The sequence below is a fragment of the Bradysia coprophila genome, unplaced genomic scaffold (genome assembly GCF_014529535.1).
Source record: "Bradysia coprophila strain Holo2 unplaced genomic scaffold, BU_Bcop_v1 contig_350, whole genome shotgun sequence".
Classification (NCBI taxonomy): domain Eukaryota; kingdom Metazoa; phylum Arthropoda; class Insecta; order Diptera; family Sciaridae; genus Bradysia; species Bradysia coprophila.
Genome location: NW_023503608.1, coordinates 10,748,946 through 10,773,954, shown reverse-complemented (window position 1 = coordinate 10,773,954; position 25,009 = coordinate 10,748,946). Strand labels below are relative to the sequence as shown.

The following is a 25,009-nucleotide window of genomic DNA, read 5'->3' as shown; positions in this document are numbered from 1 at the left end:
AACCTATGAAAGTGCTACGCTATGTTGTATAAGAAAACTGATTCACATTGCAGTGCATGTGCAATGAGTGCGTTGCATTCAGCAAGAAATACATGACCTTACCAACGCTAGACAGCACAGAAACGATTTAAACCTTTTAATGCAATCTGTTTCGAAAAAGATCTTTCTTTTACCCGAATTAACAAAATTTAAATTCAATTTACGAAAACATTAAATAATTTCAGATGGAAGGAGAAGGGAACTCTTCAACACAATTGTCCCGCACATATAATACCGATAGGTTTATATAAGATTTAAAGCAAATATACGTACCGCCATTTAGATGGGGTTCTTCTGCTATAATCGAGCAATTTGTATGCGGACAGAGTATTTGATTTTTGACTGTCCGATGAGGTCGTACGAAATTTGTTGTTGACGGTGGAATGTATTGAATATGTGCCTGAAAACAGATTCAAAGGATTGAATTAATCACTTCATTTCGACTTCATGTAATTCAATTAAACGAGATCCACATGCCAACAATAAATTTTCAGTTATTTCAAACAATGGAAAGTGTTTTAACTGGTTTATCCAGAAAGTTTTTGAATTACAGAATCCTACTATGGTAAATCTATGGTACAACCATCTCTCATATCTGTCTTTGTCTTACGTAATTCGGTGGAATATGTTTTCGTTTCGAATCTCTCAATAAATAAAGGCAAGAATAGCAATGACAGCCCTTGCAGCCGAAACGTGTTTCGTGGTTTTCTTTATTTTTTGTTTTGTTTTGTTGTTTGATGGTTTTGTTGTACATTGATTGAAATAAGTCTCCTATCGAATTTTTAATTGGAATTTACTTTAATTTAAAACAATCACCAATCACGCTCATCAATAATTATTGATTGAAATTGTAAATATTTTTCAATTCGATTTTGATTATGTGTACGACATATGACATGCGAGTGTAGGGGAAGTTCACCGCTAGCTGCTACAGTAGAGTTCGCATTGAATTTATAGAAACAGTGATAGTCATCTAATATACATATCTATCAGCAGCGACGACAAGAAGCAGTAGGTTTTGGCTATTGATCATATAGCGAAATATATAATAAGAATATTGAAGTAGTAGATTTTGTATCAAAGAGTATATACGTTAGAGAAATGATAATTTCAAAACAACAAAACAAGCGATTAGAGTATCACATGTCTCTAGAAAAAATGGTGGTGGAAATAAAGCTTCTAATTACCTTCGCTCTTGGCTCAGATTAACAAGTTTCATTCAAGAAGAACTATTTCCATCATTTTATCATCATCACCATCATGAGTAGGCATACTCACTACAGTCTTATAGACACAGTACATTATATTGCTTACAAAAAGGGGTAAAGTTTGCCAACCGCGAAGTTGTAAAGTAAATTATTAAATGTGAACAAGCACCTTCTGTGAAGGGTGCACGAATCGTTCTACAAACCTCTTGGCCATTCAACAGTAAGTTCAAAATACCGAAATATTATAATGAAATTTCATCAAGCATTTTTGAACATTTTCGGTTCTTATGTTTATTAAAAACAGAAATGCTAGTTCTATTGTTTACTTGGGCAGAGTGCAGTTCTGCATGTTTGTAGTAGCAGTATAAAAAATTAATTTAATCTGACTAAATTCAATATAACCAATTTAACGGAAAACGGTAAAGTTTTCCATGTTATATAGAGTATCAAAATTGACTGTCTTCTGGAATATTTACCAATTTAGCGGAAAACAAAACTTTGAAAATTTTTAATTAAATACTTGTTAAGTTTGCTGGTCTTTATTCATTTTACCCGCTTAGCGTTATAAGAGGGCAAATAATGGAAAATTGTTTTTCCAGAGTGCAAACATTAATGAATACATTTTATGCCATTATTCCATTATAATATTTTCCATAAGCGTTCTGGTTCTTGAACTGTAATTGATGTCATTTAGGGTCATACACAGGGCAAATAAATGGACATTACACAGACATAACATTTTTATTTTATTTTTTCTCATCCACTCAATCAATTTCAATAACATTCTTATCCACACAACATCCACCATCAATCTATATAGAGACGCTTAAATTATCTTTTTCTTTTTTTTATCCCCGACAACCACCACCACTCTATTGGTATGATGACCTATCATTAAAACTTATCGCACATGCCATCACGTCATATTTATATAGCAAACAAACCCAAACGAAAATTGAAAATTATTTTCATTTTTTTATGGGAAATATCAGCAATATCCAATACTTACTTGTGTTATTAACTCATGTCTAGTAGCACCACCATGGCCAGCCCTGTATTCTTGATACTGTGAAATCACGCACAGTAAACAATAAAACTGGAATTGGAATGGGAAATTGAATGGAAATTATTGAAAATTGAATTGAATCATTTCGTTTGTTCAAAAAAACAAAACAAATAGAAAGGAAAAGTAATTACGATTAGACACAAGTTGAATAATTCTACGGTGTAAATAGTTGCTGCTACAGTATCGAAACGAAACTGCAATGAAAGTTTAGTGTTTAGAATATTCATTCAATTGATTTACTGTTTATTCAACAATTATTACCTGCATTATAAGGAGATAAATAAAATAAGCCAATTCTATCAATAAATAAGCAATTATGGTAAAAATCCATGGTATTAAGAATTCTCTGCGATCCTGAAATATTTAAAATTATGTTAAGCATACAACGGTGCCAACGGTTTTACTAAATCTAATACACGTCAATGAACATCTGGGGTGTAGGGAGTCTATAAATCGTGTTCATCTACTCTCATCCAATGTCAAAATATTCATCGACTTTGGTCGACATTTGAGTCATTATTCTGGCTCTAGGTCATATATAAAATAGTAAATACCAGGGTTCTAAAATTGATCTTGATCGATATGTCCAAAATAAAAGCCTGATTGAATAGTTCGGCACCTTTTAGTAAATTCTAGTCATCTGTTGCCGACAACGACAAAAAATTCTTCGAATGCAGCGAAAAATGCTTCTTATATAGCAAACAGGGGGACTAAAGCAAGGACCATAGTGTGTTGCCAATTGGCTACAAAGCTCGAAATGGCTACACTACCATCGTTATTTGCCATCACAGAAATTTCACTGTATCATGAGTGTAACAGTCTGAACTTGTCGAATATTTGCTGCCTGTGGATATAATAGACATTAAGAGTCAATTTGCGAAAACTTCGAACAAGTTTTATGTAACACGGAAACAGGCCATCCGTGATTTTTGGAAAGCATGAAGCAATTGATTCAGTAGACATTCCAGAGTACTTAAAAAAAACAATCTTAGAAATAACTGGCCAAAAAAGATTTTGTTACACATCGCCGACATATTAACTATATTGACTATATTAACTAAAGGTGATCCTGCTGTGAACGGCATAGTGAACGGACGTGTTTATACGTCGCTCTCTGAAAGTGTTTCTTTTGTGCTTCTTTGTGTAAATAGATTTGTGATTTTGTTTAATTTTGTGCTGCTTTTTGATGCTTTCGATGTTTCTTGGCTAATTATGTGTGGTCAAATAGAAATAATTTAAAATTTATTGACAAAATCAAAATCGTTTGCTCGTGAACCACTTTTTCTTTGATCAATATGTACGGCTTGTACAATTCTATTGTTCTCTTTTGTTAACGGACATGTGCTTATGAACAGCGATGATTTTGTTTGGATTTACAATGAAATTTCTGGTACAATTGTTGTACAATCGTTCGAAAGAACTCTTCGCCGTATGGCTCTATGTCGGGACTCTTAATGAACCTGATTCTAATGATCCACGGATCTCTTGCCTGATGGCTCATGATATAATTGAATGTGTAAACTATCTAATTGTTATTTACAGCTGTAGCGGTACTTGGACTTCTTTTGAGCAAAACTAAGTTAAAATTCATATTGAACAGTGAATTTGTTTTGTAAGAAGAATTTCCATTGGAAATGCAGAATGATATTTTTATCGGTACAAACGGTACAGACTTCTGTATACGCTTTGTACAAGACTTTTTGTTCTTTTTCATATTCAGACATGTGCTTCAGTGATTGTAATGCTCGTTGATATCGTTTCCTTAAAAATTTCACTGCTGTTTCTGTCACTTTCATCATTAAACAGATGAAGTAATGTGTTGACAAAAACATACTCAGGCAGAGCCTGAGGAAATAGATCTTTGCAATCGGAGGACATTCCGAGCTACACCGTCAGTTTGGGATAGCCCCATACAACAGCGAATGTCTAACCTTACCCCAAAGTCAGTTCAATGGGCCCAAACGGAGGCCCCCGTGCGTGCTCTACGCTAGTAGAGCGGCTTACTTTAATAAAAAAAAAAAAAACTAAAGAGGACCCATATTCTGCCCTTTTAAAAAATTCTGAATCTTCTGTGGAGTCCTTTTATGGATACCAAATGTTTGGAGGGTCGTTTAAAAAAGCTACAATAAGCTTGGTGAAGCTTGGTGTTAACAGAAAAATCACTGAATCACTTGATTTTAATCGTTCCACTTTGCTTTTTGTGCTTTTTGTTCTCTAATATCTTTCTGGGAGTTGTAGACAGAAATACTCTGAAACTTGAGGAATCTTAAACATTTTAAATAAATCAAAAAATAGCTTTCGCATCTATCAAATTAGGAAAATTTGTTCTCCCTTGATTCACCCTTGATTTTTGATTTTTTTCTTCATCATCTTGTAAGATAAATTAGCTTTTCACATTTTTAGCGCCAAGGGCAATTTTTAAATTTGCACCACAAATATTCTTTCTTAGCTCCAAATTTGACTCAAACTTTTTTTTATAGATCCCAACGCCAATTTTTTTGGGCGCCACGGGCACTTGCCCAAATTGGTCGTATGGAAAAGGCAACACTGCTTTTTTAATATGAAAAGTTTATGCGATTTTTTGACAAAAGTACTCAGTTAGTAACGGGAAACACGTTTATAACAGGAAGTATGTAAAAATAAGTAAATTAAAAAAAGTTTGTTGTCTCTTTACAGGTAAATAGGCTTTGTAACTGCGATAGTTCAAAATAATTTAAATTTTATCCAGGAAATATTTCTATTCTTCCATTCTCTATGAAACCTTTCAAATAAGCTATCATGAAAAGAGCTCCCAGATAATTTGGCCAAAAAATTCGATTTTCTCGTAAATATTGAAAATCTTAATTATATGTTAGAGTAGACATCAAATGTTAATTCGTGTAAAAAAATGTAAAACCTAATTTTAGTAGTCTTTACAATAGGAAAGAATCGTCTACTCGAAAATTCAAATTCAGAATAATGATCAAGAAAGAAAATATATTTGACGTCGGATCGGACCACTAGCTTTTTTTCTGATCACAGAAATAGGTGTTGAGTCCTTGAGCCAAAAACATGAGCCCCTGACAAGATGCGGCTACACCTAAAAAAATCCTTATTGTACGTTAAAACCAACGAAATAGAAGATCTTCTAGCATACATGGAATTAACAGATTTAATTATTGCATTGATAATAGAGCTATCGTTTCTCAAAGATTTTTTAAATGGAAAGTTTGTGTGGAAATAGAACTTTCATTTTTCATCAGGAGTTCTCTTTTAATTTTTGCCTTTCATCAACATAATTGAACGCGTCTGCCAGAGGACCGAACATCTGGGGACACTATCAACATGATTGTTTTGGCAAGTGTGAGAATTATGAAACGAGCCGACGGCGAGTGGAGTAATCTCTAAGGCAACACAATAATGTGCAAGCACTCACGTTTGATAATTTACATGCTGCAGTAATTTATATGTAGCAAGTAAATGTATATAAGAACTTTTGAAGACTATCCAAACGCTCTGCATCTGTCACATTTAATACCATACAGACAACACCTCATTACATTAGTTGCAGTCCTAAATATAGCTTTTTTTAGAAATAAATTGTGTAGAGTTTTCATTCGATTAATATCCAAACAAACTATCTTTCTACTGATGACGGGCTAGTTCGTTGTACTACGACCATACCCTGACACAAAAAACAAATAACTCTCGTGTGGATTAAAGTCTCATTTCTTTTCATAATGTAAAATTCCAATGTCGTTTTCCTGTCGCATTGTATATAACACCATTTTATAGACATAATAAGTATAGCAATTATTTACTGCGACAAGACTCAATATTATCCTATTAATTCGGCTGGGGGAAAATAATATAAATTAACAATATTGACAAAACGCCATAATATATTTCATATTACATCTGAACCGAGTAATTAATGAAACAAAATTGAATCAAATAGATTTTCATTTAAAATTTAGATTTTGTATGGATATGGTGGGTTATGCGAAACCATAATCTCAGCATACGAAAAATAATATCAGTATACAACGTGATGGTATAAAATTTTCTTTCATATATGCGGTTTCATATACCATGTTTCTGGTGCTGTGAAAAGTTTTTCGATAAATTTCATGTAAAAATGGAGAAAATATGTTTATTATATACATTGCAAGATGGTGCTTAATTCGATATTTAATGGATTCCTTTTAAACTAATTTTTTCCAACATAAATTATATGTCTCCGGTGCTTGTTTCTGAAATTGTTACTTACTAGCTAAAAAGCTCACGGTTTAAATTCGCGAAAGATTCATTAATTTACATGACATAAAATGAGAATCTGAAATAGGAGTAAAATTTTCTCCACTCGCACTTGATGCGAATAATTTTAACAAAACATAAACCCTGTATTTACACATTCCCATTTTACGTCGGTTGAAAATAGTTTCGAACTTTGGTATTGTAAAATTGAACAAAGCTTAATATATGTGATTTTTGATGTAATCTGTCACGTTAGAAACATTCTACTTAACAAAACAAAATGCTTGTGTGAATCTGTTTGAGAATTGTAACCATCAGTAATATATAATATGCAGCATGTTTGTTTGTGTGCATTAAGCTCCTTAAATAGCTTATGCAAGTAAACTAACAATTGATAGAAATAACTTCTAATATAGTTCAAATAATCTTCGAATTCAAGGTGTTACTTACAACTTTTAGTCCAATTAAAAGTAGTACGGACGCTACTACACCGCAACCAGCAATGAACACTAACAATATCTCAAATATCACAGTTGCTAAAATATAGAATATCGAATAGAAATTCTATTAAGTAAAATTATGAGCCCAAAACAACTTACTTGAAGACGTTGTTCCCTTTTCCAAGAAGCTTTCACCGACCGGTTTTTCAACTTTTCCGGTCAAAAAGTGTCGTTCATCGTGTAAATTGATTATAAGCAGAATGCATGAAAAACCAAAATATATCTGAAAATATAAAACAGAAGACGCCACTTCAAACAATGTTCAATTAAAATTGAAGAAGTAGGATTACAATATTAAATAGATTAACTCATTAGATTCAGCGGTATTTCAAAGAACACACTCAATTATACCTTCTACATAGAGCACTGCTCAAATGCAATGAATTTCTTTAAAAAAAATTGCAAGAACTGTTTTTCAATTTTTAAATTTCATTTGCCTTCTAAATAAAACATATCTTTAGTATGAAGAACAAGGGGGAAATAACTAGACAAAATCATGTTCCACATATTTCCTTTTCCTTTCATTTAAACAGAATCCAATTGTCAATGACCCTAAAGTCTGATGCAGATTACCTATGCCTATGCATTTTCTTTTATAATTTAATAATAATAATTTTCATTTATTTAGCATTCTGCTATTAAAAAATCACAAAATTAAATCAACTACATTCATCATAATAACTTAATCACATTTCAGACCAAATCTTCTTTTCTCAAACTGATCTCTCACTCCTCCATTTCTCATCTTTTTTCACCTAATTCCTTATTCTATTAATTCTATCCTCTATTTCACCATTTCACATATTCATTTTTACAAAGTCTTTTATTTTTCTGTCAAATTGCACTTTTATCTTTTCAGTTTTTATGTCAGCTGGTAGGTCGTTGAACTGCTTCAGTCCTTTGTACAGCATTGTGTTCCCAGTTTTCGTTTTGTTGATTTTTGACAGCCTGAAGTCGTCACAATTTCTTAGATTTCGGTCATGTATTTCACTCGTCCTTTGCGTTTGCTCGATTAAATATTGTGGCGTCATACCATTCTTGATTTTAAACACCAGCTTCAGCGTCTGCATCCACATTCTTTGTTTGACGTTTAGTATTGATAGTTTGTCGAGCATACTTCTAACATTTGTGTCCCTTCTGCATCTGAGAATGATTCACACTGCCTTGTTTTGGAGCTTTTGCATTCTGTCCATTTCATTGTTGTTGACCGTTAGAAGAAGTGAAGCACAATAGTCGAAGTGTGGGGCAATGACTGATTTGTACACATTGATCCTAGCTCGGAAAGACAGGTCCTTGGAAATTCTACTGAAAACGCCATTTCTTTGTGCTACTTTTTACACAGCAGTTGGACATTTTCTTTCAGATTGAGTTTTTTGTCGATCATGATGCCTAGATACTTTATACTGTCAACGGTCTCAAGTTCCACGTTGTTGATAGTCAATCTTACTACATTTGTCACTCTTCCACCTTGAATTTGCATCACTTTGGGTTTCTGTTCGTTCAATTTCAATTCATTCACTTTAAGCCAGTTCTCGACATTTTTTAATTCACGATTCATTCTTTCACTCAGTTCATTTATATCAGTTCCATAAACATACAACAGAGTGTCGTCGGCAAACAGGTTAATTGTTGCATTCATTAGAATGTTCGGCATATCGTTGATGTAGAGTATAAACAGATAAGCTCCAAGAACCGATCCTTCCATTTACTTTCGTACATTGTCTTCTGCGTTCCAAATAACTTTTAAACCTTTAAATTTCAGATCAATCTGTTTCCTATTTGATCTGACCACTCTGTCGAGCTCTGGGAATAATCGACTGGAAATAATAATAGCCTGAATAATAGCCGACATTTATTTAGCAAAAGCTATTAAAAAACTATATACTTCAAATAAAGCATGTCCTACCACTTTGGCATTATTTGTGTTGTTATCAGTGTTATCCGGTAAAAAAAGTCGTCATCTAAATGCCAAGTTTCTAGAAGACTATTATCTATTCTCTATTATCTGGTTACAGACGGTTATGTCATCTGTTGCTGACAGCAACAACAAAGATGAATACGGTCTAACAAGGTCCTATATATTGAAGAGCATGTTACAACTAATGAAGTAAAGGGATAACAAACACGATAATTATAGCGGTAATACGGTAACCGTCCGTAAAAGTTTATGATCAATTCAAGCAATTCAAAAAACACTTCATATCCTTCATTAGCGATTGAATTTACGTAATTATGCGAATGACATTGTTTAATTGTCTACTATAGGTACACTTATCATATTATTATTCTTCTCAAGAAACTAAATTGCCCCTCTCTGTAAAATCGATCGATAAAATCCTTTCTGAGAAGTACTGCCTCATTTCAACTGATTTGCTTGTTGTTCATGAAACATATTCAGTTTCATTGTATGAATGTATTGCTGATTGCATATAGGATATAGATATATACTTTGCATTTGATGAGTAACATCTTGTGATGGATTATAAATGACGTACTGTTGCTTCAACGAAATGATGTGCTATTACTATGTTATCCTTCAGTCTCCATTTCATATATGAGACACCAAAACCATTATATGCATTCTATTCGATAGACTCCAAATGGAAAAGTAGAGAGATGTTCATAAATTACCCACAAAGCGTTTGATTTCTATAACCATAGATAAATTACCGATCTAAATTTGTTGTTTTCTTTTTAGAATTGGGGCGTCTTTTATGTGTAAAAAGTAATTTATTTCAATCTACCTTATCTCGAACTAGCACAAATCTTTTTCAAATTAAATTTATTGATTTAATTTATTGACTCCAATAAAGTTTTATCAAAATAAACTGCGAATGAACCAATATTTAACATGTCAATGCAGAGAATCGTTTGTTACATACATATATACTCAACTATATATTATGGGCATATTGGATAATTCATTCGATTGATAAAATATCGATTATTTCTGTAGAATCGATTATCGATATTTTGAAAAAATCAATGGTCATCGAATCTACATCGACAATCGATAAAATATCATCTGATAATCGGGAATTATTGGCTGATAATCGACATATATAGGCTCAAAATTCGATAATTGACTGATAATTTGATTATTAGCCGAAATTTATCGATTATCGGTAATCCATTCGATTGATATTGTATCGATTATTTGGAAATTTGATCATAGGCTGATGATATTTTTCAGTCGAAAATCGCTTGGACAATTACATTAAGAAAACGTTGAAATATCAGTATGTGTAGATCAGCTGAAAAACAGCTAAAGCAAATTCATACCGAAATTCCCTGCCTGAAAAAATTGATAATTTGCCGTTAAGAAACGTTCTGAACTTTTGAAAATAGCTTGTCATCTTGTTGAGCTGCAAATGTAAGGGTGCTCGTATATTGCGAAATGTTTGTTAACATAATGAACTAGAAGATTTTGTAATACAAATTTGTATTGAACACTAGGCGATACTGTAAACGCTGTAAACAGAGGAATACAAATAATGTTTTTCCTGTAATACTCAATAATTTATGATTATAGTATTGATTCGCATATTGCCTAAAGGGATTCTTTGAAAAACAGCCTACCGAAATCGGGTGCATTTCTTAGAGGAATTTTTGATATGTGCCTAGAAAGGTATTCGATCCTAGAAGCCAAAACAATTTTTTAAAAAATTCTTCAAAGCTTGTGTGGCTAGTGGGAGGTAAACGAAAACCGAAAACACACAGTTTTCTTTCAGAAAATTCTCCAGTTACACGAGCCGTACAGGGTCGTATGGGGTGTCATTAGAAAGGTAATTGCATGTTCTTCCGAGCCAAATAGGGTCTTATTGGGATTAAAATTATTGCCCTAAAACAGCATACGATTACCTTTATAATAACACTCCACACGACCATGTACGTTTCGTGTACCTCAAGAAATTTCTGCAAGAAAAGTTCATGTTTTCGGTCTTTTTCGGTTGTAAACTTCAACAATCCCTCGGCAGACCGTTTTGAAAATTTCAGATGAAATGCCCAATAATAGCATTTACTTAAATCCGATTGTAATAATTTAAGTACAGAGTTATGTGTACTCTATGACTTGGGGCCTGTGTACCGTCACACATAAATATTATGTTTCCATAAGCAAGAAAAACATTTGTTACATTATAACAAAAACAGCTAAGCGAATAAAAAGCCACGACTTATTTCTTATCTCTATCGCAATCGCCTTTGTGGCAACATAATCTTTTTAAAAAATAATAAATTGATGCTCGTTTCAGTCAACCATACTTTAAATGTATGAATTCACAGAATTGATATATAAGTAGTACAAGTAGTTTATAAAAATAATAAATTTATACTAAGCTATTTTGGAAGGAAATGTCTAGGATCCGTCGTTGCTGCTTCTTTTTTTGTATGCATTCCAAATAAATTCTCTAACGGTAGATATAAAAAATTACTGTGGAAAAAAAGAAATCAACCAAGTTTCGTTCCAGAAAATAATATTATACAGTGGCAACAATTTCATTATTCACTTGGGAAATGAGTCGGAAAATTTGTAACTTTCCAGCAATCACATTATACACAATTTGCAAACTTTTCCTTATTCCATTTCTTGTTGGGATTTGATTGAATACCCGTCGCATATATATGTATTGTTATTACGTTTCGAGGATGTCTATTTATAGCTATCGCTACATTTAAATCATTTCGATTTTGGCAGTATATTTGTTTCGTGAAAATGTATACGTTTAGTGAGGACTATAACAATAAACATTTCCTAACTTTAATTTCCGCATGAATAACATAAAATGCAGATATAGACGAATATCCATCACTTCTAATCAAATAGTAAAATATAGAAGCCAAATATCGTTTATTGTACTATAATACGTTCCGTTTAGTGGCTTCAAGCAAATTAAACCAATTAATTAATTTGTCACAAGCATTAAAAACAAATTGAGACGGAATATGTATAAACGTTCAATTTCTAAATTTATGAAGAGTTTCAGGTATTTAAGAAATGGTTTGCGGAATCGATATTGTTGGAGGTCGAAAATCATTTTACAGATGGCTGGGCAGCGACGACAAAAATTATCATGAACTCCGACTATATTGCGGTCGCTTATAGTAAAATTAATGTTAAAACAAATGAAGTAAAAGATTTTATTACAATTTGTCGTAAAACCTTTGATCAATGATGTAACAGGTTGGATATTAATAATACGGACGACATACATGAAAGGTTGTAATAAAATGTAGGGTAACTAACTTTCGTTCAAAGAAAACTACTGAAATAAAGCCGAAGTAAAACAGTTTGATCCAGGACTGTGGAATATTTACATATACGAGAACTAGTGATTAGAATTATGATTCAAACATAATTAGCTTATTTGGTAGTATTTGTTTGGACCACAATTTTTCGTACTCCAATTTCAAAAGTTTTATGGACGAGAAGGTCTATGAATAGAAAAATTTATGTACTCGAATGACAGAATAATCGATAGACCTGTTTCCGTATCGAAATGGGGTATATTTGTACGTGGCATCCAGTAATTTGTTGACCACCAAATGTTTATAGGCATTTTCGATTTTTTTCCTTAACTGTCTGCTGGATGTTTCTACTGGAAAATGTGCTATGTATCAACTCACTCTCTTTTTTATGATGAATTAATAGTTATTTATGCTGCTAGAGCTTTCGGATCGAGGTAAACTTTACGTCACCGATAGCTTACAATTCGCATCGATAGATTTCACTTGGCAATTCACGCCGTTAGTGCGCTGAAAATTCAAAATGGAAAGTGGGAAGGGTCTAACTAATTCTGTCTTAAGAATGATATCGCCAAATCTTCATGTGATTTTTTTAACTTTGGAAACAAGCGGTCTCCGATTTTAATGAGTGATAGCTCGTTGGATTCGTCTTTCAATTCTAGGAAACACGTGTCTTTCACTTTTTCTTTAAAAAAATTGTTTTCTTTGAAAAGCGCTCAAAAGTGAAGACATGTCAGAGGGTACCGAAAACAGTTTTTCGGCAATAACTCAAGAAAAAATTATTTTAAATTGTTGTAATGTTGTACGATTGTCGGCCTTGAAAAGACCTACAGGTAGAGTATACGCACCGCTTGGTGCTAGTTGATCCACTAGAGTTATGACTAGAAATATAGTGAATGTTCGGAGAGTCCGCCTTTTCTGCAGCTTCAATGTACCACGGAGCTGAGTATGGGGTGTTGTAGCTGGCCTCACCCACTCTCGTTGCACATATAAATGAACCCAGTACTTTTGGGCTGCAAGCCTACAGAAGTCTTGAAAAAAGTTGGTGCCAAAATGCAGATTTTTTCCTTCTGTCTGAGGGCCCAACTGCCAGAACAGCGTCTGGAACGGTTCTACGTGAGTAATTTTGTATCGTCTACTATTCCCTTACCGTATACGCTTCACTTTGACTCGAATATAGGTCGTTACAACATATCCAGTGTTAGTAATTCTTGTGAAAAATTATTAAATCTTTCTCGGAGAATTTTAGTCAAATAAAGTGTTAGCGTATAGCAAATGACCTCAGGAGTCCGGAACAGTAATTAGTTTTTCAATTGGACCAATATTTGCTACGCGACAGGAGTTTCGAAAAACGATACGATCAAGTGGGAGCAAACGGTTTTCCAAACTCCTGTCACGTAGCAAATATTGGTCCAATTGAAAAACTAATTACTGTTCCGTAGTCCTGAGGTCATTTGCTATACGCTAACCTAACACTTTATTTGACTAAAATCCTCGGAGAAAACTTTAATGATTTTTCTCTTGATATTACTAATAGTGGATCTGATATATTCGCGACATAGCGAAGCGTTTTTCTATTGATAAGGTGAAAGAATAGTAGACAATAAAAAATGATTGAAGAAGTACCGTTCCAGATGCTCTTCTGGCAGTTGGGCCCTCAGAAAGAAGGAAACAATCTACATTTTGGCACCAACTTTTTTTTCAAGACTTCTGTAGGCTTGCAGCCCAAAAGTACTGGGTTCATTTATATGTGCAACGATAGTGGGTGAGGCCAGCTACAACACCCCATACTCAGTTCCGTGGTACATCGAAGCTGCAGAGAAGGCGGACTCTCCGAACATTCACTATATTTCTAGTCATAACTCTAGTGGATCAACTAGCACCAAGCGGTGCGTATACTCTACCTGTAGGTCTTTTCAAGGCCGACAATCGTACAACATTACAACCATTTAAAATAATTTTTTCTTGAGTTATTGCCGAAAAACTGTTTTCGGTACCCTCTGGCATGTCTTCACTTTTGAGCGCTTTTCACAGAAAACAAATTTTTTTAAGAAAAAGTGAAAGACACGTGTTTCCTAGAATTGAAAGACGAATCCAACGAGCTATCACTCATTAAAATCGGAGACCGCTTGTTTCCCAATCACCTGAAGATTTGGCGATATCACTCTTAAGACACCCGCATTCACGACATTCTCATGCAAGCAATTCACTTGTTCGATCAAAATTCAAATTCTATGTTCACTTATACAGGGTGAATCGAAAACCTAATCCGCTCCTGGTGAGATGACTTTAATATTTTAATGGACTAACCTAACAAACTTTTAGATTAGATGAGCTATGCTGAACGCCTAACATTATTGCTATTTTACTGCATCAAAAGTATTTTTTGTTTAACTTGTTCGAACAAACAAAAACATCCTTTATAACCTTTCGTATACTGTTCCTTACTCAGCATCAAATTTTTGTTGCTACCATGGTTGTAATCTGATTTCCTTCAGCTGTTTTACTTTTGTGGTATTAGATAATTAAATTAATACGACGAATCGTTAAAAGTTACTGTGCACTTACTTGCCTATTTATACGTGACTACCACTAAAACATTAAAACTAATTATGGCAAAGATGGTTTAGCTTCACAAAGCTCATGAAATTTATGACTTCACGATCTAAATGTTATTATTGTAGAACTAAATAAACGTATTCCCCGTTGCTTTGACAAAAATTTGATTTGATTGATTCGATATCGAAAATGTACGATACAACTTCCGGTCCGATAATTCGACTTTTTCCGGATGACTAGAGCCAAAAAAAGCTTGATGAAAGTCACAAATTGTTTATTATTGAAAGCGAAGTTCATGTATGTTAGATGATATTTTGAAGCATACAACGATAAACTATTAGGGTTGGGATGGTATATTTGTACAAATACAGTTGCTACAACAAAAGCCATGGTGACCCAAATTTATGTTTGACTTTCACAGGAGTATTGAAAACTGAATGCGAATACACATTTTACTAAAGTATACACAATGTGTATTACACATCCACGACCCCACCAGAAAGTATCAGCTTTCCATGCTTTCCATTTATATTTGTATAAAATTTTACTTTTATTAATAAATTGGGTACACCAATTAATCTGAAATGAAATTTATGCTACCACTTTAGACCTGATTATGGAAATTTGAGCGACAGTATATAATACAATAAATGGAATCCTTCTGTCACAGGTGACATAAATTACTTGTATTCAAAACAATAAATACCCAAATTTACTGTTTTTTGTTCGCCTAAACTCCGAAACACACTCGCTAAAATGAACTTATTCAGTGAAATTTTACCATGGTATTAACGATACAACAATGGCAACACCATTTCCCTTGAGTGCCATGAAAATGATAAAATTTTGGAAAAGATACATGCGGAAACGTAGAAAATTAAGGTATAACATTATATCATAAAAGGACTACAATGTACAGCATGTTTTTATTTTTGCAATTTATGCGGGAAATTGTTTCCTTTGAGTGAAAGAGAGGAATTTTTTTTGTGATTGGAATTAGCTTTCAAAGCTCGGTGATAAATGTTGAAGCGTTACGCATAAGTAGGCAAGCTCAATGACAATATTAAACAGCACCCATCGCTTTTTTGTCCTTGCTGTCGTAGATATTACAGTGTCAATAGAAAATGCTTATTTTCAGATAGTTGAGTCGATAGAGTCATCTTCTTAGAAAAGTTTATAATCTACTACTTCAATCTCTCATAAAAACACTTCTAAACGCAGGAGTTAGTAGTTATTCAGCAGGTCAAACGAAATTCGACACTCTGTACGCTATAGTAGTAGCGACACTATCAAACAAGCACGCTGCTCTGCCCAGCCTGTGAATTTGTTAGGTGAATTCTGCGAGATATAAAATCAAAAACGTCAATGCGATAAAGAAATCTTTGACACCAGCGAATGGAAACGAAGGAACAATGGGCTGGGATAACAATATTCGATAAGATAAAATGTGCGAACTATAAAATGAAAGATGTTTTAATTGTGAGTTCATATTAAGACACATCATGAAGCTGTTTGCTCTTGCATTAATTGTGGCTTCTGGTAATATGGAAAAACACTGCACTGACTGCGAGGAATAATCTGGAAAACTGAATATCTACTTTCTTCCAGCTGCTGCTATTCCGTTAAATCATACTCGAAATGTTGACGAAGAGGATTGGCAACTAGTCCCAGATTCCAGCGGAAATATGCATCTGGTCGATATCCGAAGCAACGATAATCAGGAGATAACACCACTATTCAATGCATTCAACGATGCTGTGTTCCGTTTATTCACCAGAAGCAATCCAACGTCACCTCAATTTATCCAAATAAATAATAATGGTCAGCTTATCAACAGTCACTTTAATGTTAATCATCAGACGCGATTTCACATTCACGGTAAATACAGAAAGTTTTGCATTTAAGCTTTGGGCTTCGATGCATTTATTCAATTCAAATTCGAATAACTTCAGGGTGGAACGGAGGCGGACATGATGGTACCGGTTCGGTGCTGAGGAACGCGTACTTGAATCGTGGCGATTTCAATTTCTTCACTTTAGACTGGGGATTGGGAGCAGGTACACCAAATTATATTCTTGCACGAAATCGCGTAAATGAAGTTGGTCATGTTCTTGCGCAATTTGTTGATTTCTTAAACGTTAACGGTTTACCTCATTCGAGAGTTGGATTATTGGGTCACTCGTTAGGTGAAAGAACTGTTCGTTGTAGATTTAACATAAAACGTTGAATTTTGTGTGAATTTTGTAGGAGCACACGTGGCTGGAGCGGCAGGAAAACGAACAACGCGAGGAAGAGTGGAATTCATAGTCGGCTTAGATGCGGTACGAAAGGCAGTGCATGTTTTATGAATATTCAATTAAATTTTTGAATAAATAGGCCGGACCTCTCTTCTCTCTTGATGATCCAGTGAACAGGATTCATCATACAGATGCTAATTATGTGGAGGCAATTATAACAGATGGTGGTAGACTCGGATTCCAACATCCCATTGCACATGCCAATTTTTATCCAAATTGGGTAAATTTACACTGAACAAAGATAGTTCAAATCTTTCAATAATTATCACATATTTCAGGGCACTAGTCAGCCGGGGTGTGGCGTAGATCTAACTGGACAATGTGGTCACAGTCTAGTAAGGCCATTAATGGCAGAGTCAGTCAATCCAATGCAAATTTTTGGCGCTATTCGGTGCAGAGATTTAGACGATATTCGCAATAGAAATTGCGTAGTGAGCGGTACAAGTAGACGTATGGGAGGAGAGCCTGTTCAAGATGGACCTGGGATTGTTGGAAGTGTATATTTCTTGACAACAAATGGTGCTTCACCGTTCGCTCACGGACCGAGATAAGCTTAAATGAATAGACGGCTAATCATTTGCTATCGACCAAATTAACCAATGAGGTCATCTAACGTGCCGTGATGTTATAGCAAAATACATTTTTGAACGGATGAAGTAAAAGATTTTTATTTAGACAATATGCATTTGATATATCAAGTAACAGATTCGATAGCAATCTCTATAGTGACATGCTCACTATCTGTGAAAGGTGACTATGAATGCAGTAGAAGTTGTTGGTATCAGTCTACGGAATTGTGTCAGAAGTCGAAAACCTATTGTTCTTTGATTCATATAGTGGGGGTTCTTAGCGATTGCATAGTGCATAGTCCAATGAAAGTGAAAAATTTGGAAAACCAAAGTGTGTCAAAAAAAAACTTTGGACTTTCCTCGTTCATTTGAGCTATATATAGCTATTGTAGGAGTCATGGCGACTTCACAATAATTCATCAAACGTACCTCTGCACCGTAAACTTTAAAGAGGTGTGAGGAGAAGGGAAGGGACTAAAATTTTGGGCTCCACGCATTAGACTCTGGAAGTCCGATTGACCGATTGGTCAAATTTTCAGACCTTTGTCACAAAATGCACTATGTAATTGTGTTTTGTATGGAGTGGAACCTCAACTAAAAAATAAATTTATAGTAGAACACGCGCGGAAACTGGTACTAAATAAATTCAATAGATTCGCAATAATATTGACTCATTTAATTGTTCTACAAGCACGGCAGAGTAAAATAAACCATTTTTGAAACGTCAAATAAGGGATCAAAAAACACTGTATGAAAATGAACTCAAATGAACAGTGACATAAATTGAAAAATATTATTCGCAAAATATACTAGATTATTCAGGTTGCTAGTCAGATCAGCGCTCCTGCCCGGATAACTTTACTCTGTCGTGCTACAGGTCATACAAATCATACGTCGTCACATTAATGTTATTGGTATGTCCGAGGGGTAACCGACTCGGGAAATTGACTACACACCCTCAAAGGAATTGCCGGAGTATCCGGTAAATAATTGGAATTGACCGGAATTGACTGGAATTGATCGGAAATGGCAGTAATTGATCGGAATTGATAGGAATTGACTGTAAATATGTGGAATTGTAAGGAATTGAAAGTAAATAAGAGTAAATGCTGATAAGTGTGATAATCGGAAAGAAGGACCAGCGAATGCAAAACCACATTATTTCTTTTTTGTTTTAATTTTAAAAGCTCCCGCACAATAAATAACAGTGTACAGTGTTGATCAGTTCCATTTTAGAACTGGTACAACGTCCTTTTATGTTCAAAATATGCACACTGAAGGATTCTTCTTCAGAGGATTCTTGTGAATCAGATACGGAAGAGTTTGAGCCGCAACAAACAAGTGAATATTCATCGGGGGAATGTTAGGCTGGGGCATTGGCGATGCGAAATGCTCTAGTTTCAAACCAAATTTACAAAAAAAGGCATCACCGACATCAACTTTTCAAAAGCCTAAAATCTTACGATGTCGATCACTTGAACGAAACAAAAAATTGAGTGTTTTGGCTTTTGCTGACGTGTGCTGAACAAATCCATTTCCTGTCGAGGTACGAACAACGTTTTGTGCATCGGACAACTGAAATAGACAAAACAGAAATTTACTTGAAAACAGACACACTTCACATTCACCATATTAATCAATCGTATAGTCATGGAAAAATTCATGTAATTTCTTTCCCGCACCATAAATCGTCAAGAAATGAAGTTTTTTTCATGCCTTGGGCATAAATTACGGAATGTTTCTCGTAACTTAGCCCCTCAGCATGAAAAGTTGTATACGCATCTGTTGTGGACGATTTATTTTAGGCACTTTCGCTTGTCGCCCTCACTTCGCTCGCACTACAATCCGCGAAATTGCCTAAAATATACCGTCCACAACATATACGTAAATTCTGCACGATATATAGTTCGGGAAAAACTGACATTTCCTAATGAAAAATCATGGCAAAATATGTCATATTTCATTTGTCGGATGCACAAAAGTTTTTCGCCATTTCCTGGCTTTGTACGAAAAATACTATTTATCTAAAATAAACAATGATGTGCGATGTGAAATCATTTTAAACAAAACTGCAGTCAATTGGACGGTTTAATGTAAATTGAAATTGAAAAATCTCTTCTAAAAGTATGAGTAAAAATTAAAGATTCTAACCAAATGAGTCACAAATGTAGGACAACATAGTCTTGATATAGTCTGACGATTCTTTTTCCAAAATGCTCAAGGGTTTAACTTTGACTTTAAATTTATATCTACAGCCTGAGACAGTCAAAAAAGTGCATTTTTATTCTATACGTGTTTCATCGATTTCAGCTGTTTTGTTATTGTAATTTGTATTGTTAAAACAGCTGAAATCGATAAAAACGAAAATCATAAAAATGCACTTTTTTGACTGTCCTTGGCTGTATTTGGAAATATCGAGCAATTATTTCGAAAATTCAAATTCGTGGAATTGAAGGAATTGATTGAAATTATAGGAATTGAAGGGCGAATCCGGCAAGTAGTGGTGTTAATCCGTTAATTAAAGAAATAAAAGGAATTAAGAGCAATTAAAAGGAATTGACAGGAAGTACTTTTAGAAATTGAAAGGGTATTGAAAGGAAATTGAAAGGAATTGAACCGAATTGAAAGGAATTGAAAGGAATTGAAAGGAAATAGAGCGAATCCGGCAATTAGACGAGTTGGTCCGGTAATTGAGGTAATTAAACGGAATTGAAAGGAATTAGAAATTGATTTGCCACCATTTTGGCCAGTCGGTTACCCCTCGGGTATGTCCAATTTTCGAAATATTGGATAGAAAACCGAAACAATCTTATCATACTGATAATGTGGACCAGCTCTTGAATGAAAATACAAAATCAATTTGAATTAAATAACTCAATTTCTTTAAAGCTCTCGTTCCGCATATTATATTGCCGGAATAAAATACCTGTCAATCTTATTTACCCTGATTTTGGGGTTGGTTTCTCTCGTATAATGCTGTCAAAGAGACTGTTTTATGAATTATTCGTTGAAAATTATATTCCTTCGCAAAGTATCCGAATATACGAATAATTCTCGACATTTATTCTAATTCTGTTGTTGCAAATATCTGAAACACATAATCTGTATAATGTTCTCTGTGTATTGTTGGTATTTTCTACACCCAAGGTGACATTGAATGTTTTACCCTGCTTTTTATATAGAAACAAAGTTCAAATAATGTTACCTTAAAATGTTCAACTTGATTTCATGAATATTCGAGCTATCGCGACCAATTTACATAAATCCATTTTTTTTTTCGTATTTCGCCTCACAATGGCCTTACTTCATGTTAAATGTAAACATTAAATCTCCCGATTATTGTGTCTAGAATTTTGAGAATTTTCATATTTATGAGAAATGAAAATTGGATATTTCTCCACGAGAAACTACGAAATCCATTTTATTATGATGTTGATAAAACCGTATAATACATCCAAAGAAGCTCTTCTGATTTAGTTATTCACACCTGATTCGTGGAGCACCAGTAGTCTGGTGCTATATTTGAATGGACTTATTTTAAATTCAATTAAGCCCATATGTCTAGGCATGAAAGAAAATGTTTTCTTCATCATATTGTCTCAGTAAAAATTCAAATGTTTGTATGAAAAGCTTATATATGTTACAATGTTAACAGCAAGCAAAACAATTGGTATACTATAGATTTCCACATATTATGTACATAGGTGTGGAATGTAATGCTTTGAATTTTGTATTTTCCTGTTAACATTCATATATACCAACGAAATTCTATCTAATTTTCAACTGCTACATTTTCAATGGAAATGTCTTTATTTTTGATGAAAATAAAAAATCCAAAGCATTATACGAAATAAGAACTCATTTCAATGAGCAACATTCATGGCTACATTCTAGGAATATCGTGTACCAGTGCATTATGTAAATGTAACATTGCACACATTCTGCATTATTTAAAAATATTTCTTGTTACTTTTCGATTCGTTTTGCAGTGTTCACCCAAACCGTTTTAATACCTAACTAGAATTTCATGAGAATATCACCTCTCTTTTGTATCATCCCTTGAAATGCATATTCGAATACTTTGGCTGCGAGACAATGATGGTAATTTTTTTACGAATCAATTTCCTTTTTGAATGAAATTATAAGACAATGTTTGCGTTGTATTTAGATAGATATAAAGCTATACCAGGATGAAAACGTAGATGTTCTTAGTGCCATGGACTTTTATGAAATACAAAATTTGTCACAAAATAGTTGTTTGTTCAAAAAGTGTTTCTAAAACGTAAGATTAAATTTTTCAATTACTAAGGAGGAAAAGCTCATAAGGATTGACAGTCAGTGAATGCAGCAGAGAGAGAGAGAGAGAAAGACGAAGATATTTACTGTATTTGAGTTGCCGTTGCTCTTTTCTGTGTATCTAGTAAAAATATACCAGAAGATATATGGTGTTTTGCTATCTAATCTAAAACATGCAATAAAATTTTAAGCGCATAGTGCTTGTATGCCGAACACTGAGTCAGTGTCACTGCTGGTTAAATTCAGAATTTTCTTTATGGTACTCTTTGTTTGAATATTAATAATTACACCGACATTTTACAATTATTATTGATAACGAGCAGGGTGCAATGGTTTTGAAAATCACAAAAATTAGTTTTGCCAGCTGTAGAATCACAAGTATCGACAATTTCATTCCCAATTATTTCTATTAATTTCACAAGTCTTTAACGCAAGAGTACAACATTACGACTCGCATGTATGAATATATAGAAATGTCAATATATTGAACATGGTATGGATGCGGAATGATGAATAGCATAATTCGAATTGAAATTGTCGGTTTATAAGTTTGCCCGCGGCACAAAAAGTTTGAGATTTCTGGTAATTTTGTTATATCTTTGGGAATTAAATCTCAGGTTTACATTGACACAAACAACATAAAATACAATTTCTGAAATAAAACTTTTTTATGATTAAATGTAAAAGGCCACAACACATTCAAAATTGAGGTGATGTTCAGGTGTCTGCGTGCACTGGAAAAGAAACTATCGTTCCTTGTATTCCATCAAACAAGAACACTGAAGCACAATACAGAACAATACAAATATTTTCGCCTACTAAATTTTGATTACGTTTGCTTTTCTAAGAGCCTTCTAAAGGCTACCCACGAATGAGCGATGTCCAAGTCCATTTAAAATTTTATGTTAAAGTCGCACACTAGACGCTACAATCTTTCATTTAATATCGATGAGAATTTATTGTAAGTCAAAAAATATTAACAATTTTTATTCGCAATTCCGTTGAACATATAAACCTGAAGTATCGGAAAGTTTATTGCAAAATATTCGACATTATTATCGTTTGAAAAAAATAACGATTTATTGTGGATTGGATACGTGCAAAAAAATTAAATTGACGTCTTCTCAAGAAATCATTATTATAAATCGAAATGCTTTTCACAACTGAACTTCGAAGAAAATTCTTCTCGTTTTAATAAAATTTATTTTAATTGGTTCGACTTCCAGCTTTTATTTGCATTTTATTAACTCAAAGTCCTCATATCCAACAAAAAATCATATTCCATTTATAATTTGCTTAAAAATATTTTCGCTTAGTCTGTAATTGTAAAATATCCTTTAAAGCTTTTGCTTTGTTCATTAAAATTAAATTTTCACAATTTTCATTTATATCTCATTTCAATACCACAATTCACGATCCACATACCGCCACTCTAAATTCACCAAGAAATTCACTGAAAACATTAAAATTAAATCAAATGCAAAAACTCATGTAAAATTTATTATTTTTCGCTAAATTTCGACGTCAACTGTGTACTCATTGTTCTATGATACGAAAAGCTAACATGAAAACAACTTATTAAGTTGAAAAATTAAAAAAAAAAACCCCTCAAATCACTGCCAATTTACCCTACATAAAACAATGAGACTTTTTGCCAAAAGAAATACAGTTGTCAGTTGAAAAATGTCTCAAATACAAAACCAAACTGAGTCCGGATGCACAATGTAAAATTACTAGATATGAAACATACAGAGAGATGTTTTTGAAACAATTCAAGTTGAAAACGAAACCTGTGTTCGTTCCACAATTCTACATATTCATGATATTCATGAATCAAAAAAATTACGAACATGACGGTACTACTAATCGGAAGTTCAATCCGAAACAGTTTCCTATTAAAAACAAAATTCAATATCCTCTTTACGAGAATTTTGTGTATAATTAAGTTCACTTCAGTGATTACCTAGTTTATTAAACTCTTAAAGAGTAAACAAGATTTCTGTTTACATTTATGCACTCGCTCAGTACCGTTGGACGAAATGCTTTTTTTTTAGAATTTTCTTAAATGAAAAAATTATTTCGAGATACGATTGCCCTAGAGTATCTTCCTTTTATAGTTAACGAATAACTTACAAGAGAATAAAACACACTAGCAAATGCACCTCGCCTTATACTCCACCAACAACAAGCACTAAGTATGGCCATAACACCTGTTGTCGAGGCTGTTGTTGATTTTTAAATTTCAAATTCACATTGTATTCCATTAAATCAGAGCAATGCAGAAGTTCACAATTCACTCAAACGTGATTGAATCGCTGCAAATCAAACATCATCAAAATACTTTATCAACAGATTTTAGTCTTCACTGCCTTGCATTGAACCAATAAATTTTTACTTTCGGTGAAACGTATTTAAACGCTATGCTAGTAAAATTGAACACAAGGTACTAAACATCAGCACGTCTTAGTTCGATGGGTTACAGCGCGTAACTGAAATTTATATGGAAACATCCTGTAGCGAGAAATTCAATTTCGAAAATGTAGGGGAAAATGTAACGATTCAGTCTCTGAGAAAATGAGAAAATGCTGAGGAAGCTAAGGTAAAACGTAAAATGAGTATGTCAGCGTTGTTCGGCGCCTTTGTAGAATTTTTACTGTTTCTTGCATATTCATTCCATAATTACCATAAATACATCTACGCTAGGTGGGTACCACAAAAGACAGATGAAAGTTTAATTTTTCCGCAATATCAACACACTTCATCAAAATAAGTTTGTTTATAGAAAATTAATCTGGCAAATATTTTCGAAATTTTGTATATTGTTTTTGATGTTTGTCATAATTTAAAATTTATTATTTTCGTCGGTATAAATTAACTGCGATCTATAAATGGTATGGCTTGGCATCAAACCAGGCAACTTTAAATCGTGTTTATCTACGAACCAAATTATGCTACAATCCTATTAGCATTCTAGATGCGGTGTCTGTGATTCTTT

At 33.6% G+C, this 25,009-nt stretch overlaps 2 protein-coding genes across 2 annotated transcripts in view; one reads left to right on the top strand and one right to left on the bottom strand.

Annotated features, from left to right (window-relative positions):
• The window catches only part of LOC119080955, a 28,057-nt gene extending 3,552 nt beyond the window's left edge, over nt 1-24,505 (bottom strand). Inside the window, exons 1-7 of the mRNA XM_037189585.1 lie at nt 24,148-24,505; nt 7,149-7,272; nt 7,000-7,085; nt 2,575-2,667; nt 2,445-2,507; nt 2,257-2,343; nt 313-439 (exon numbers count right to left, since the gene is read on the bottom strand). Coding sequence (XP_037045480.1) covers nt 313-439; nt 2,257-2,343; nt 2,445-2,507; nt 2,575-2,667; nt 7,000-7,085; nt 7,149-7,272; nt 24,148-24,219 — 652 coding nt within the window. The 5' untranslated portion in view covers nt 24,220-24,505. The remainder of the gene's footprint in view (nt 1-312; nt 440-2,256; nt 2,344-2,444; nt 2,508-2,574; nt 2,668-6,999; nt 7,086-7,148; nt 7,273-24,147) is intronic.
• Nucleotides 16,349-17,805, top strand: LOC119080954 (lipase member H-like). Its single transcript, XM_037189583.1, has 6 exons — nt 16,349-16,391; nt 16,461-16,730; nt 16,805-17,038; nt 17,100-17,173; nt 17,229-17,369; nt 17,428-17,805. Exons 1-6 carry the CDS (start codon nt 16,355-16,357, stop codon nt 17,698-17,700), a joined length of 1,029 nt encoding a protein of 342 aa, XP_037045478.1. The 5' UTR covers nt 16,349-16,354; the 3' UTR covers nt 17,701-17,805.
• Nucleotides 24,506-25,009: the final 504 nt, after the last annotated feature.